The sequence below is a fragment of the Vulpes vulpes genome, chromosome 8, assembly GCF_048418805.1.
Source record: "Vulpes vulpes isolate BD-2025 chromosome 8, VulVul3, whole genome shotgun sequence".
Lineage (NCBI taxonomy): Eukaryota > Metazoa > Chordata > Mammalia > Carnivora > Canidae > Vulpes > Vulpes vulpes.
The window spans coordinates 61,488,277-61,505,330 of NC_132787.1; the positions used below are offsets into that span (position 1 = coordinate 61,488,277).

Sequence of the window (17,054 nt, forward strand, 5' to 3'; positions counted from 1 at the left end):
TCCAAGCATGGAGCCTGATGTGGATCTGGATCTCATGACCCTGAGACCATGATCTGAGGCAAAATCAAGAGCGTGATGCTTAATCAACTGAGCCATTCAGGTACTTCCCTCAATAACTTTTAATAGTGTAGAGTCAGAAGACCAAAACTCTGAGTACAGCTATATTAGATTTCTATTGCTCTTGTAGCAAATTACCACAAATTTGATGGCTTAAAACAATACAGGTTTATTATCTTACAGTTCTGGGGTTAAAAGTCTAAAATAGGTCTATGGCAACATTCCTTCTAAAGGTTTGAGGTAGGGGAAAATCTATTCCCTGCTTTTTTTAGCTTCTGGAGGCTTCTCACATTCCTTGTCTCTTGGCTGTATCACTCTGACCTTTGCTTCTGTCATTACATTTCCTTTTCTCTACACTCCTACCTCCCTTTTATAAGGACACTTGAAACTCCATTGAGTAGTCTATATTACTTCTATATGCAATGGATATACAGCACCACTGTAATAGTGAACCTAAGTAATGGCACAAAAGAGTACATTCCACAAACAGGCAAAACTAGGCTATATTATTAAAAGTACGGATAGGACAGCCCTGGTGGCTCAGAGGTTTAGCGCCACCTTCAGCCCAGGGTGTGATCCTGGAGACCTGGGATCGAGTCCCACGTAGGGCTCCCTGCATGGAGCCTGCTTCTCCCTCTGCCTGTGTCTCTGCCTCTCTCTCTCTCTCTCTCTGATGAATAAATAAAATCTTTAAAAAAAAATAAAAAATAAAAGTACGGATAACGATTACCCTTAGGAAGAAAGGTACAGATTTGATGGAGGAAAGATTAAAATGGTCTTCTGGGAAACTGGTAATGCTCTGTTTCTTGATCTTCATGCCGAAAACACAAGACTACCTACTTTGTGAACATTCTTCAAACTATATATAATTTGTTCATTTTTCTATGCTTGCCATTCTTCAATTTAAAAACAAACTATTTAAAAAAACCACAAAACACACACACATTTTTCCAGGGGTCTCTTAACTAAACCAATGAGCTGGGGTCACCATATCTGTCTTACAACAACAGAAATACAGATGATCAACATGGCACCAAAAATATAGTTCTAAAGAAAAGTCTTCAAATTGTATATAGTTCTAGTTGGAAGCTAGGTTCACATGTAGGAAAAAAATAGGCACAGAAGAAAAGTACCTTTAAAAGGGATTTATGATAGACTGCTTAAAACTATAGCATTAGGATCTATCTGTCTATTGAAAAACAGCTTCCCTTGTGATTTCAGCTCAGGTCATGATCTCATGGGTCCTAGGATTAAGTTTCCATGCTCAGCTGGGAGCCTGCTTGAGATTCTTTCTCTCCCTCTCCTTTGGCCCCTCCCCCCCACTTTCACACTCTCTCTTTCTCTTTCTCAAGATAGCTTTCCATTTTCAGGTCCTTGTCACCTCTTGATCTTAAGACTACTTCCAAAGGAGCTATCAAGATACACATCGATTAAAGGAAACTTAAAAACAAAAAATAGCAATCTACCAAAACAAAACAAAAAACACATATACAAACACAGAGCTTAAAACTTCCTTGCTTTGTTAGTTTGACAGTCACTATAAGTATTGACAAAAGTCTCCATGCTGGAATAAAGATAGTAAATCATTCATTTGCAGAAATACTATAAAGGCAATCAAATTATTCTAAATGAAATAAAAATCCTATATTCTTAAAAATATAATGCATTCAGAGAAGCATTTCAAGGTAGAAAGTTCATTTTCTGGCTGTGTGTGTGTTTGAGAGAGAGAGAGAGAGAAACTCTAATCACTTTTTAAGAAAGTAGTTTTTCCTTGAACAGGGTCTGGACCTCATCTACAGCCAGGGATCTAAAGAGCAACAAGCCTGCAGTTGCTAATTCAAAGTAGGAGGAGTCCCCAGGGGCAAGTATGTACTGTGTCTGATTTCCAATAATGTGTGTTATTTGTTTGGAGAAGTTCAAGCACTTACTAAACCATATGAAAACTATGGCTATAAACCACCATGAAAGTATTGCAGAACAGTGGCATGTACTAGATTCCTGTTCATTTAACTGTGAACTCCTCACCCCACAACATGTGTACTAAATGTGCTAGGGTATTTTGGCACCAATCAGCAGGCTCAAATTTGACATCTTGTCAAAGAAGTAAAAAATGTAGTTTAGAATGACCTAACTGCAATATTCCAGTATTCCAGTATTCCAGTAAGTAGCAGTATTTTCTTCCTTGCAAACTTGGATAAATACCTGTGCAGTGTTTTCCCAACTTCATTCTCAATGAGATGGAATTGTAAAGCAAAATAAATTTACATTAAAGTGTTGTAATAGAAAAGATGTCATGTGATGGCGAACGCTCATCTAAGTTGGAAGTCACTGACTGTTCCATGTACAATGCTCCTGTTAGGCACATCTAATCTCATCATGACATTCAACTGGATAGGTCCTCCGTGCTGGAGGATATATTAAAGTCTAAGACATTTTCCTTCAAAGAGCTTGTAACCTGAGAGATGATAAAGAGAATATATTTTCCCAAAACCCCAACACCAATTGTTTAAAATAATATATCTAAAGTTTTAAATAGAGAATGGAGAGAATAAGATCTATATGAGTTTACAAGAAAATCAAACCCTTGGAGTATGACTTGTGGGGAAGAGGGAGACTAGTCCAGAAAGACTTCACTGGAAAAACATTTAAGCACTTGCTTATTAGGACATGCTTAGATCCTTGTGCTTCTGCCAGGTCAGAATTGCCTTTGCTCCTTAGTTACAATACTGTAAGATTTCAATCTTCCTAATAAAGCAAACACTTAAATATTTTTTAAATACCAATAACAAAAAACTATAAAATGGCAATTTTGAAAAGATTAGGAAGCTACACCACAACTATTTACATTTTGCAATTAACTCCTGAATATTTTGCCCACTACTAACATGCTTTAACAGCTTTTACACACTTGTAATGTTTGTAAAATTTTATTTCTTTTTTTTTAAAGATTTTATTTATTTATTCATAAGAGACAGAGAGAAAGAGGCAGAGACACAGGCAGAGAGAGAAGCAGGCTCCACACAGGGAGCCCGATGTGGGACTCGATCCAAGGACTCCGGGATCATGCCCTGGGCTGAAGGCGGTGCTAAACCACTGAGCCACCCGGGCTGTCCTGTTTGTAAAATTTTTGTCCTGTTTTTTAACATTTGCATTTGACATTGTATTGTAAATACTCTACAGTGCAGGATCATTACTTAATATTCATAAAGTTAGTGCATAATAGTTCCTGGATCAATAGTATACAGTTTATATAGTCATTTACCTGTTATTACACAGTTAAGGTTGTTTTTAATTATTTGATCTTATAAGCAATGCTGAAATAACTGTTTGGTCCTCAGAAAATACCCAGCTTCCCACTACCTCAGTACCAATGCAAAAGGCTCAGAGTAGCTTCCATCTCATTAGATAAGGGATCTGAGTTACTAAAGTGACCAGACAAAGCAGTATCCAAGATGTTCTCACTGGAATCCCTGACTCTAACTAGCGGATTAGCATTTTGTGGTCTTTTAAGCACTAGATTCTCCTTATTTTCTACCTCATCTCACCACTGAAAACAAGATTAAAAGCAGATACCTCTTAGTTTTTGGAATCAAACATTTTTAATCTTTTAATTAATAATTATGAAAGCAGATCAATATCAAAGAGGCAAAGGACTACTGGCTGAATACTGCCAGAAAGAATGGCTGTGGCTGTTGCTAATAGTGTTCTGGAGGAACATGCTATGTAATAGCCTAGCACACAAAGATGTCTCTGAAGAAACATAAAACTCCTAAAGGATATAAGTCACTAACTAAACTCACAGCCCGAATACCAAGATAGGGAGCTAAACTGTTGATTTCAAAGTATTCTACGTAGCTCAAATAAGCAAAATCTTAACAGCACAGAAACAGGGAACACTGATTTCTCAGTAGACAGAGAAATCATCCACAAATCTATAATTTGTTGTATCAGAGGAAGAAAAAAACAAAAAAGAAAAAAAAATTCCTTGGACACCAGCTCTACCTATATAATTAATGTAAGAAAAATTTGACTAATATCCTGAAGGCTCTGATGCTTTCAGTTCCTTGAGAACATCTGAAACTTCCTTATAGGCCTGCCTCATTTTATTGCACTTCACTTTATTTCGCTTATATTGTGTTTTTGGTAAATTGAAGGTTCAAGGCAGTAGAGGAAGTAACTTCAGATGTGGTGGAAATAGCAGAAGAACTAGAATTAGAAGTGAAGCCTGAAGACTGGACTGAATTGCTACCTCATGATAAAACTTGAAAAAATGAGGAGTCATTTCTTATGGATGAATAAAGAAAGTGGGTTCCTTAGACAGAATCTACTCGTGGTGCAGATGCTGTGAAGACTGTTGAAATGACAACAAATGACTTAGTAGAACATTATATAAACTTAGTGGATAGAGCAGTGACAAGGTTGGAAAGAACTGATTTTTTTTTTTTTTTTTTTTTTTTTTTTTGGAAAGAACTGATTTTAACCTTGAAAGAGGTTCCATTTTGGGCAAAATGTTATCAATTGGCATCATATGCTACACAGAAATCATTCCTGAAAAGAAAATCAATGCAGCAAACGTCATCATCTTATTTGTAAAACATTGCCACAGTCACCTCGACCTTCAGTAACCATCACCCTGATCAGTCCAGCAGCCATCATCAAGGCAAGAACCTCCACGGGCAAAAAGATTGCAACTCATTAAAAGCTCAGAGATGATGGTTAGCACTTTTTAGCAATAAAACATTTTTCAACTAAGGTATGTATATTGGTTTTTTAAGCATAATACTGCTGTACACTTAATAGACTACAGTAGAGTGTAAACATAACTTACATGCACTGGGGAAGCCAAAAAAACTAATTTGACCTGCTTTATTGCGATGTTCGATTTATTGCTGTGGTCTGGAACCAAACCCACAATATCTCCAAGACACGCCTATATTTTGTTCAAGAGAAAACCACAGGGATTGGGCCAATTTAGAGAATTGTTATTACCATTAGATGAGAGAATTCCCACATGAGATGTCAGCTAAAGGAACTAGGTTAGGATACAAACAGGCAACCTACTTAACTAGTATCCTTTCCCTTACCAAACAGAGTTTCCACTTTCTGAGCACATTATCACATTTACCTCTCCTACTGGGAACTGTTCTGGTCATAATGACTACTATTTTATATGCTAACAAAAAATGCTGAATAAGAATCTCATAGAGGATAGGCATTTAAATGATGGCTCCATGAAACACAGCCTCGTGTTCCCCTTGCACAGTTTACAGGCAGCAGAGCCTCGTAGGAAAAGAAGTTGGGGTTTGATGGCAGTTCACAGCCCAGACCCACTACCTCTAGATGATTAATTTGTCACAAGTTTATAAATCTCTCCATGCTTTACTTTTCCCATATGTAAAATGAGATAATATCTTTTTTGCAAATATGCTACAAGAAATAAATGAGAATATATATATGAGAATATAATTATATTTTTATTATATAATGTATTTATATTACACAGAATCAATAATGGGGCAGATTCTAGATATTTTTACACTGGATCATGCTTTCTCCAGTGTATAAAACTATCTCTCCATATTTATAATAGCTACCATCTTTTGAGTACATATTGTATAACACAGGTACTGTGTTCAGCATTTTTCCTTTGTGTGTGTTTGTGTGCACACAAATAAATTTGTTGCAAGGAATAAGTGAGAATATATATATGAGAATATAATCATATAATAATGAATATAATATATAAATATATAATAATAAATATAATATATAAATGCACAGAATTTAGTATTTCACAGAATTAAATGCAATGCTAAGAGAAATGTCATTGAAAAGGGTTTTAGGCAGGAGAAATTTCAGAAACTTTTACATAGAAAATGACTTTCCCTTAAAGATGGTCCTTTCAAGTAAGTGCGTAGGAAGGAAGGCCAAGGACAGGTATTTATTGTACTTTTAGACAAAGAAACTGAGGCCAACCAAAATGGGTTAAGAGAGATCTTGACTCAAGTCATATAAATTAACATTAATAGCAGTTAGAGAAAACAAAGTCAGGATTCCCTCCTCTGGGTCCGTTACTTGAGACAGCATTTCCTCTCTCTCTCTCTCTCTCTCTCTCTCTCTCTCTCTCTCTCTCTCTCATGCATTTCTGAAAGATAATTATCAGTATAACAAGGACAAATTCTCAAAAGTACACTCTTATGCTGAGCATGCAAAATGGGTAGCTATGCATGCAATTCTAAATCATACAACAGGAGCCTGCAAACACACTTGTGTATTTACCTCATCTCTTAAAGCACAGGGCGACATTTTAGAATTCTAACTGTAGAAACCCTTATTATTATAATAATTTCTGGGTGCCTCATGAAAATAGGTAGGCCACCTTGGTCATCAAAACTTCAAGGGGAAAATAGTTGCAAATTTCAATAATTTTCCTCCCTTGACCATTCAGGGTTCACTGAAGTGTAATCTAGGGCATCCACTCCCATTCAAAACACTGTCTTTCCCTCTCCATTCACATTCACACACACACACACACACACACACACACACACACACACACACACCTACACACTGCTCTATCCCTTTGGTTATGTTGCTAGGGGGTAACAAAACATCCCTGAGAAGAAGAAAACCTGAGGATTTCAAAATGTAATATAACAAGGCGGTCTGGCTTTTCTTTACAGTTCTTTCCATGCCTGTTTTTCCTATTCAATCTCTCTTCGACAAGAAAGCCACTCTTGCTAAGGAATTTAAAATATGAAAAGAAATATTCATGTTAATTTGAAAGACAAGTGATTTTGTTTTTTTTTTCTCAGAAATAGCTCCTTCCTCTCTCATCTTTCACTATTAGTACACAAGAGCAAATCTCAGACACAGCTCTGTTTGGCTAATACATTTTACTAATACGAGCTTCCCCGAAGATGTTATCTAGTGTGCTGAGGAACATAAACACAGATGCTGGGCAGTCTCTTTTGCTATCTGTGTAAAAACCAGAAGAAGTGGTAGTTTTAGAAGCTGTACCAATTCGATTCTAGAGAACATAATGATTGGTGAATACAAATACTTTTTGAAACAGTAGCCTCAGAAAGAAAATCTCTATACTAGACTCAAAGAAACATGGCATTTGTGGAAGCAATATTGTGGATTTAGGGCTCTGGGGTTACCTCCGACTTTGATTCTGAATAGTACAATCAACCAGATCAACACCAAGATGTTATAGTGTTTCAGTAGCAATGGCAGCTCAAAATAAACAAAAACAGGAAAAACTCTCAACAGATTACTTCCAGTATAGACCTACAAGAAAGGTCACAACTCTACTAGAGGAAAAGGCATATACTTTGTGTTAGACAAACATGAGTCTGATTAACAGTACTGCTGACATTAAAGTAAGGGGTTGACATATGATAGCTATAGTATATATAAGAACCAATTCACTATATGACACATATAAATAGTCACGATTATTAGGGTGTCATTTTTATATTTTAAGAACAGAAAAAAAACAAGGAAGATGAATATAAGGAACACCTGTCCAGGATGGATTTGAATTTGAACTATTGCATTTTATTTCCCATGAATTCTAAAATCTGACTCACTCAAGTAACTGTACAGTGTTGGGGAAGAAATTACAGCCAAAATACTATTGGCCATTTTCCTTCCACAAAATGAAACACATTTGTAAAACTCTTTCTTCAATAAAACTGGGGTTTTTTAAATATAAATTAATTATCAAGGACAGAATAACTTTGGAACAGAGAATAATAGTTCTAAATATCACCTTCCCCCCACCTCCAGAACTACAAAAGCAGTAAATGTTTCATGACAGAAAAAAAATTTTTTAAACACAGATAAACAAAAAGGAAAATAAAAGCTATACAGAGACTAGAACAGTTAAACCAGGAAGTCTATAATCCTAGAGTTTTACTGTACATAATATAGATGATTTGTGTGTATCTATATTAATAAAAGTGAGATCCTATTGTAAAAAAGTATTTTGCAATCTGCTTTCCCAATCAAGAAATAATTAACATATTTTAAATTGATAAAATATCCATCTCCACTAATTTAATGAATGATATCATATTATACGAATATATATTAATTTATTGAGCTAACACATCTGTACTGGCTTTTAATTTATTCCCAACTCCACTATGCAAAAGACAATACTATGTTGAACATACTATTACATCTGAACTGTATAATATATCCATAATTGTTTCATTAAGTAAGATTTCCGAAGGTGGGATTGGATTGCAAGGTTAAAGGTAAACAAATTTTAAGAGATTTTTGAGGCATTCTGAAAGTCTGACCACCAAGAAGAATATACCAATTTACACACACTCCAGAAACATATCAGAATACCTGTTTGGGGAAATATTTCTCATAAATATTGAACATTATCATTTTATTTGCTTTTGGCAAGGTTAGAGGCAAGAAAATCCCATCCCATTAATATGCATGCCTTCTTATTACCTGAGTTATACATTTTTCTCATGTTATCCTTAGTCTTTTATTTTTCTTCTTTTCTGATTGCCTAAAATACAATATCTGCCAATCTCCCCAACAGGTTATGCCTTCTTCTTACTGGTTGGAAACAATGTGTTATTATTGTAATATATATATTATAAAAATTATTGTATCTATATTGTAATATAGATACTACAAAAAAGATATTAACCTTTTGGAATACTTGTTAATTACTTTTGTAATTATTAAAAATTATTGTATCTATATTGTAATATAGATACTACAAAAAAGATATTAACCTTTTGGAATACTTGTTAATTACTTTTGTAATAAGTTCACATTCTATTTCTTTATTAGTTCTTTTTAGGTGTCTTACAAAACATTTTATGCAGCCAAATGATTAACCTTTTCCTTAAAGATTTCACTCAGTGTCATCCTTAATATGCTGACTTATTTTCAGATTACAGAAATATTTGCTAATATTTTTATTAGTTCTTCTATAATTTCTTTCTTTTTAAAAATGTGAACATGTGGGTAGGGGGATAGGGTAATTGGATAATGGACATTAAGGAGGGCACTTGATGTAATGAGCACTGGGTGTTATATGCAACTGATGAATCACTAAATTATATCCCTGAAACTAATAATACACCATATGTTACATAGCTTAAATTTAAGTGAAATCTAAAACAAAAATTTAAATACATTAAAATGTAAACATGCATTTGATCTAGAATTTATTTTGATATATGAAAACATCCTTTTATCCAAATTAGCAGGTAGTACAGGCTATGGGAATTGTAATGCCACCTTTATCGTACACCAAATTCTTACATACTTGGAACTACTTATAGATTTTATGTTCTCTTCCTTTAATCTATCAATGTATTTCAGTGTGATAAGGGTATCAGTTAAATTATTTTTGGTTTATAATAACATTTCTATACTTGATAGGAAAAGACCACGTTCAATTTGCTTTTTCATATTCTTTTGGTAAATACTGTCAATTTGTGTCAGCAAATAAATTTTAGAATTATTTAGTTAAGATAACTCATCACCACTAAATTCACTTTATAATTATTGCAATTAGATAATTTTGGAAAAATTCATTCAGTATGAAATATTCCCACCTAACATGCTGTATGTATTTGTACATAATAAAGCCTCTTTTAAATTGTTCTGTGACATGTTCTTCACATTAGTCCTACATATAACTTATTAAGTATACTTATAGAGATTTTATAGTCCAATAATGAAGAGGGCATTTTTTGCAATATATTTTCTATAAAAGTATTGCTAATATAAGAGAAGCTGATTTGTTTTCTAAGTGAACCATATAACTAAAGTCTTATTGGTCCTAATTATTTTTTAGTTGATTTTCTGGAGGTTATCAAACCACATAGTAATAATCTTTGAACAATGGTTACATTTATTATTTCTTTCTTTTACTATATTTGATAGAACTTCTAAAGCACTAGTAAGAAGCATCTATGCCACATTTTTTCTGTAAATGCAAATAAATGTTTTTAGTGTTCTACTATTAAATCTATGGTGGTTGCTAAATTTCAGATAGATGCTCTTTATCATATTGTTGAAATATTATATATGAGTTTTAGGAAGTTTCTTTAAAAATCAGGAATGCAGGCTGGATGTGCAATGTAATTTTTTTGAATACACAAAGATGATCTTCATAACTTTCACCTAGTAATGTAATCAATTAAATGAAGAGATTTTTAAATATCAAACCATCCTTGCATCTCTAGAATGAGTCCTTCATAGTTGTGGTAAATTATTTTCTTAAACACTTAGGAATTGACTGGCTAAAATTTATTTATTGTTTCATCATTTGCTCTGTTGTGCTACTTTTGTCTGGCTTTAGTATCAAGGTGAAGCTGGATGAAATGACCTATTTTTCTGTAGGCCTATGGTCTCACCAAGCAGTATAAATGGCAGTGAAAAACAGAGAGATACCAGATAGCCAGGAAGCAATAAGGACTACAGGGAATAAAGCTGCAAAGAGGGCAGACCTTTTCAAGGTGAGTTGAGGCTCTGCAGCCGTCCCTGGAGGCATCTGCCAAACATAGGCATAGTAACAGACTGAGAATCTGGGTTAGGGGTAAGCAGAGAGTAATTACTGGGGTGAAAAAAAAATCACTGAATTTTTGTTGCTTCCATGGGGATGGAGGGTCAAAAGTGGAAATCTGAAGGCTGGTTTTTGCCTCAAGACATTTTCTGAATTCTAAAGCTAAACAGGTGAGGGTCTAAGTCATGACCTTTGAAAACTAAGATTCCCCACAGTCTTACAGTGTTTCACAGAAAAAGACTCACAAGTGGGAGGATTCACGAGAATCTCAGGTGGAAGCTGAAGATCCTGAAGGGGTGGGGAACTGAAATTGACAATCTCCAACCACTTTTTTCCTATCGGCAATGGCTGATCTGGCTAATCCTCCTTCTCAAAACATTTGTCAAATTCTGAATTTTAAAAAGGCAGGAGGATGAAGAGCTAAGGTTTCTCTGAAACGTGGCAAATTCCATAGTCCTCTTGGTTCTGAAAAGATGATGATGTGCCAGGCTCTCATTTAAAGCTCTGAAGAATTATATCCTAGCCACAGAAGCAAACGAAAGGTACATTGCATCTGCAACCTAAACTGGACCCAGATTAGCCCATGATGAGATTAAGGTGATGAGGCTCACTCCATAACACACCTGCCCATACTAACTACTTAGAAAGGAAGGCATACATCAATTCTGGTGGGAGATGTTACCACCTGGAACCTCTACGTGTTTAAATGCAATGTCTAACATCAACTAAAAAATAGAAGAGATAGGATCATGTATGACTTATAACTAAGAAAAAAAAAATCAGAAACAATTCCACCTATGTGTAGATGAACTACACATTACCATTAGTAAAAAACAACTTTAAAATGACTAATATGCTCAAGAAAATAGAGAAAATATAGATAAATCAGATAAAAAGATGGAGAATTTCACCAGAGAATTTGATGTTAAAAAAATTAAATGGATATTTAGGACTAAAAGATACACACTTGATATCCTAACTCCTAAGTTTTTCTTCTGTTTCTACCATGACATTCACTATGTGTTTGCACTAATTACTTGAGGTGAAGTTAGGAGGAACAGAAATAGACATAATATTAGGGACCATTGTCAAACAGAATCTAAAAGTCAATGAAAAATTGATGGAGAGGTCTCTAGAGTTCATCTAGGGTTGATAATTATAGTATGAGCTTTTATATCCTAAAGAGCTAACCAGGTAGTTAAAGCACAAACATCTTTCACCAAACTAGATTTTAAGAAAACATTTTCATTTTACATGATGGGCAATGTAAGAGCAACTGTCACTTACAGGAAGGTGTGTGAATACAGCAAAAGTGCTTCGTAGAAAGGCAATGAGGTCTACTAGGTAATCACTGGCTTTGTTGCCCAAATCTCCAGTCATCCAATCATAGTCAGCCAGCTGTAGAAACTGGTCGATCTTTTGGTTTAAGTTGGTATAAATCTCTTCTTCAGCCGCATGTCTGGCATCCTGTGAAATACAAAATTTGAAAAATCATTGAGACTCCAGTATTATCAGAAATTTCTACTTGGAGACATCTCACACAGCCCATTCTCCCACGTCACTAAGTAACAGAATTGGAAATATCAAGTAATATCACAGTCTCCATTAATTTTTCTTTTTCAAAAGCAGAGGAGAGTCTTTTCTATTCTGTGTCTGCAAGACAAGCTATTGTTCTGCTTCACCAAATAGAGAATCTGTCTTTATTGCCCTCAACTATCTGCATCTTTTTTCACTTTCCTACATTTGTTCAAAACTATACTCACTTTCAGGGTCTTATTCCTGTTCACTTCTTCTAGGACTCCAGGAACCTCCCTTCCTATAATAATGACCTCTCTATATCCCCTAGTTCCCTCACTTTGCTTGAAATAAGTATCCTGAAGTTTCAGTTTCATGCCCTAAATACTCCCATTAGTTACTAGCCTACCTCTCCAATGTCTTTGTCATCAAGCTTCTTCAAAGATTGGTATATGCTGCTGTTCCCTGATTCTAAGGAACATCAGATCTGAAAAATGCTAACACAATGGCACAAGAGTTCCTCCATCAAATAAATTTGAGAAATGCTGTTTAGGAGATTCATGATGAAGACTAGCAGGCAGAAGGCTGTAAGAAGGATTATAGGACTAATGTTCCAAGAAAAACATTTTCAGGACAAACAGGTCTACTTGAACCAGAACAATCAGGATTCAAATGCTAACAATCTGTCAGCATGGTTTGGTCCACAGTAACTTCATGACTTCATGCTATAACATGCAATATTCATTTTTCAGTCTGATCTTACTTGATCTCTGTTAAACATTCTCTCCTGGAATTCTAGTCTCCATTGACTTTTACAACATGGTTTTCTCCTGGTTTTACTTGTACTTTGCTGGCCTCTAATCCTCTCAATTTCACCGGGTGATTACATCATTCCTAGAGCTCACACTATCCAAATCTACTCTTGTTAAAGACCTGTATATCTCTTTTTTCTGTATCTATTTATTATTTTTCTTAGAGGGTGAGAACCTGAGCAGGGGAGGGGCAGAGGAAAAGAGAGAGAAAGAGAGAATCTTAAGCAGCCTCCACAATCAGCAGAGTCCAACTCGGAGCTCGATCCCACAACCCTGAGATGATGACCTGAACCAAAATCAAAAGTCAGATGCTTAACTGATTAAGCCACCCAGACTTCCCTAAGACCCATATATCTGATTGCTTCCTGGGCATTATGACCCATAGAAACTTTTTTTTAAAGATTTATTTATTCATGAGAGACACAGAGAGAGAGAGAAGCAGAAACACAGGCAGAAGGACAAACAGTTTCCTCTCAGGGGTCCCAATGTGGGACTCCATCCTGGACCCTGGGATCACACCCTGAGCCAAAAGCAGACGCTCAACTGCTGAGCCCCTCAGGCATCCCTAACCTATAAAAAACACAGAGTCCAAGACTAGATGGATCATAATCACCACCCTTCACTCCAATTCAGTCCAAGGCAGAAATCTACACAGGATATTGGATTCCATTCCTTCCTTCATAGTCAGTCACTGTGTCCTATAAATTCTAACTCCTAAATTTCTAACTCATACCTTCATCTCCACTTTCATCATTTTAGTGGCTGCATAATTTGGCAATGTATTTACATATTATAATTACAGGCACTGACTCTATTTATATGAACAATGTTTCAATGAGCATTTCTGGGGTTACATATTTACACACTTGTATGATAATCTAATACTGTCCTTGAATTCCCATTTTACTAAGAGTTTTCTTTTCATTAATAAATATTATTCTTTAGAAATTTAGGCTTAAAGAAAAATTGAGTAGAAAGCACAGAGCATTCACATATATACTGCCTCACATATTCCCCTCCCGCTGTTTCCCTTAACAAAACAACTTCATTAGTGTGGTACTTTTGTTACAATTGATGAACCAGTACTGATATTTTATTATTGACTAAAATCCATAGTTTGCATTAGGGTTTGGTCTTAGTGTGGTATAGTTAGTTCTATGGGTACTGACAAATGGATTATGTCATATATTCACCATTATCACCAGTATCATAAGGAATAGTTTCCCTGTCTTAAAAATCCACTCAGTTCTATCTATTCATTCCTCCTTTTTCATCCCCTGAATCCTGGCAATGACTGACCCTTTTACTTTCTCTATAATTTTGCCTTTTCCAGAATGTCATATATTTGGAATCTTACAGTATCTAGCCTTTCAGACTTACTTCTTTTCCTTAGCATTTAAGCTTCCTCCATGTCTTTTCATAACTTGGTGGTCCATTCCTTTTCATCACTGAGTAATGCTCCATTGTTTAAATGTGTAAGTTTGTTTATCCATTCACTTATATGAGGACATTCTGGTAGCTTCCAAATTTGACCATTTACAAATAAAACTGCTCTAGACATATATGTGTAAGGTTTCATGTGGTGTAAGTTTTCAACTCACTTGGATAATAACAAGGAGCATGACTAGTAGATTGCATGGTAAGACTATCTATGTTTAGACTTGAAGGAAACTGATAAACTGATTACCATTTTGCATTAGCACCAGCAATGAATGAGAGTTGTAGCTGCTCTAGCATTTTGTATTGTTAGTGTTTTGGATTTTAGCCATTGTAATAGTTGTGTAGTAGTATCTCATGGTAGTTTTAACATATAATTCTCTCCCTGCTTAGTGAGGTGTCTGTTCAGATCTTTTGCTTGTTTTTAAATTGGGTTGTTTGTTTTCTATTGTTGTGTTTTGCCAGTTCTTTGTATATTTTGGATATGTCTTTATTAGACATGTTTTGCAAATATTTTTCCCCTACCTATGGCTTGTCTTTTCATTCTCTTCACAATGTCCTTCCTAGAGAACAATCTTTTCACTTTGATAAAGTCCAACTTAGCAATATTTCCCTTGATGGATCAGGTTTTTGGTGTCGCATCCAAAAAGTTATAGCCATACCCAAGGTAACTGAGATTTTCCCTTTTTGCTATATTCTGTTAAGTTCTATAGTTTTGTGTTTTAGATGTAAGTCTGTTGATTCATTTTGAATTTTTTGTGAAAACTGTAAGATCCGTAAAAAAAGTAAAAGTGTAATAAGTGTAATAAGCTGTCTAGATTATTTCTTTCTTTTTTGCATGTGGATGTCCAGTTGTCCCACCACCATTTATTAAAAATACTTTTCTTTCTCCGTTAAATGACTTTACTCTCTATCAACATTCAGTTGACTATCTTAGTGTGGATCTATTTCTGGACCCTCTATTCTGTTCCTTTGATATATTATCTATTCTTTTGTGAGTAGCATACTGACTTCATTACTGTAGCTTTATAGTAAGGCTTGAAGTCAGAAACTGTCAGGCCTCCAACACTGTGCTGGCTATTCTGGGTGCTTTGCCTCTCCATATATCTTTTAGAATCAATTTGTCAATATTCACAAAATGACCTGGTGGGATCTTGGTTGAAATTGCATTGAATTTATAAAATCACTTGAGAAGAACTTAAGAAAGTTCTCCTTTATCTTGATAAAATTTTAAGACTTCCTATAAATGAATATAGAACATATTTCCATTTATTTAGGTCTTTCATCTTGGATTTCTTTTCATCAGAATTTTATAAATTTCCTCATGTAGGTCTTGTTTATTTCCTAATTTATACCTATTTCTCTCTTTTTTGATGTTAATGTAAATGGCACTGTATTTTTAATTGCAAATTGATGGTTTCCTTTGATGTGCTGGTATATAGGAAAGCAAATGACTTCTGTATATTAACCTTGTATCTTGAGCCTTGCTATATGTACTTTTACTTCCAGTAGTTTTTTTGTTAACTTTTTAATATTTTTTACTTATACACAATCATGTCATCTATAAACAAACTTAAACCTTCCCAATCTGTAAATATTTTCTTTCCCATCTTATTGGATGTTGAATAGGAGTGGTAGAGGCAACATCCTTGTTCTTTTCCTGATTTTAGGAAGAAAAAAATCTAGTTTCTCACCATCATGTATGATGTTAGCTGTAGGGCTTTCATATTTTTTCTTTGTCAAGTTTAGAAAGTTCTCCCTCTATTCTAGGTTGGCTGAGAGCACTATTGTTCTTTAGCCCACTGAATGTGATGCAACACATTGATTTCTGAATGTTAAGTGAGTCCTGCAGACCAAGAAAAAATCCCAGGGTCATAGGTTATAATTCTCTAATGCATTGTTGGGTTAGGTTGGTGTTTTGTTTAGAATTTTTATCTATGTTCATGAAAGATACTAGTCTGTAGATTTTCTTTCCTGTAATGTCTGGTTGGTATTACAGTAATGTTGGCCTCATACAAGGAGTTAGGAAGTTTTCCAAGTGGTGTAATGTCTTCCTTAAATATATGGAAGAATCTTTCTTCAGTTTTATTCAGATATAACTGACAAAATTGTTAGATATTTAAAGTATACAACACAATGATTAGATATAGTTATACACTGTAAATGAATTCCCTACATCAAATTAACACACACAACACCATGTTTTTGCTTGTTTGTTTGTTTTTAGTGAGAACATTTAAGCTCTACTCTCTTACCAATTTCATTTATATAATACAGTGTTAGCAACTATAGTCACCATGTTACATATTAGATCCTCAGACCCATTCTTCTTACAGAAGTAAGAAGTGTTTATACACTTTGACCAATCTCTCCATGTTTCCCCTTACCTCTCAGGTCCTGGCACCAACTTTTCTACTGTTTCTGAGCTCAGTTTTTTCTTACATTCCACATATAAGTGATACCATGCAGTTTTGTCACTCTCTGTCTGGCATATTTCATTTAGCAGAATGCTTCATAGGTTTATCCATGTTGTTGCAAATGACAGGATTTCCTTCCCTTTTAAGCTGGATAACATTCCATTGTGTATATGTGTGTGCCTATGTGTGTCTATGTGTTTGTGTATGTCTGTGTATATAATTTCTTTCCCCATTCATCCACTGATGGACAATTAGATTATTTCC

At 34.8% G+C, this 17,054-nt stretch overlaps 1 protein-coding gene across 3 annotated transcripts in view; it reads right to left on the reverse strand.

Annotated features, from left to right (window-relative positions):
• Positions 1–17,054, reverse strand: part of EXOC6B (exocyst complex component 6B) — a 616,640-nt gene that overhangs the window by 242,498 nt on the left and 357,088 nt on the right. For all 3 annotated transcript variants that reach the window (XM_025994563.2, XM_072766927.1, XM_072766926.1), the window contains one exon: positions 11,897–12,076. In XM_025994563.2, the coding sequence (XP_025850348.1) occupies positions 11,897–12,076 (180 nt within the window). The remainder of the gene's footprint in view (positions 1–11,896; positions 12,077–17,054) is intronic.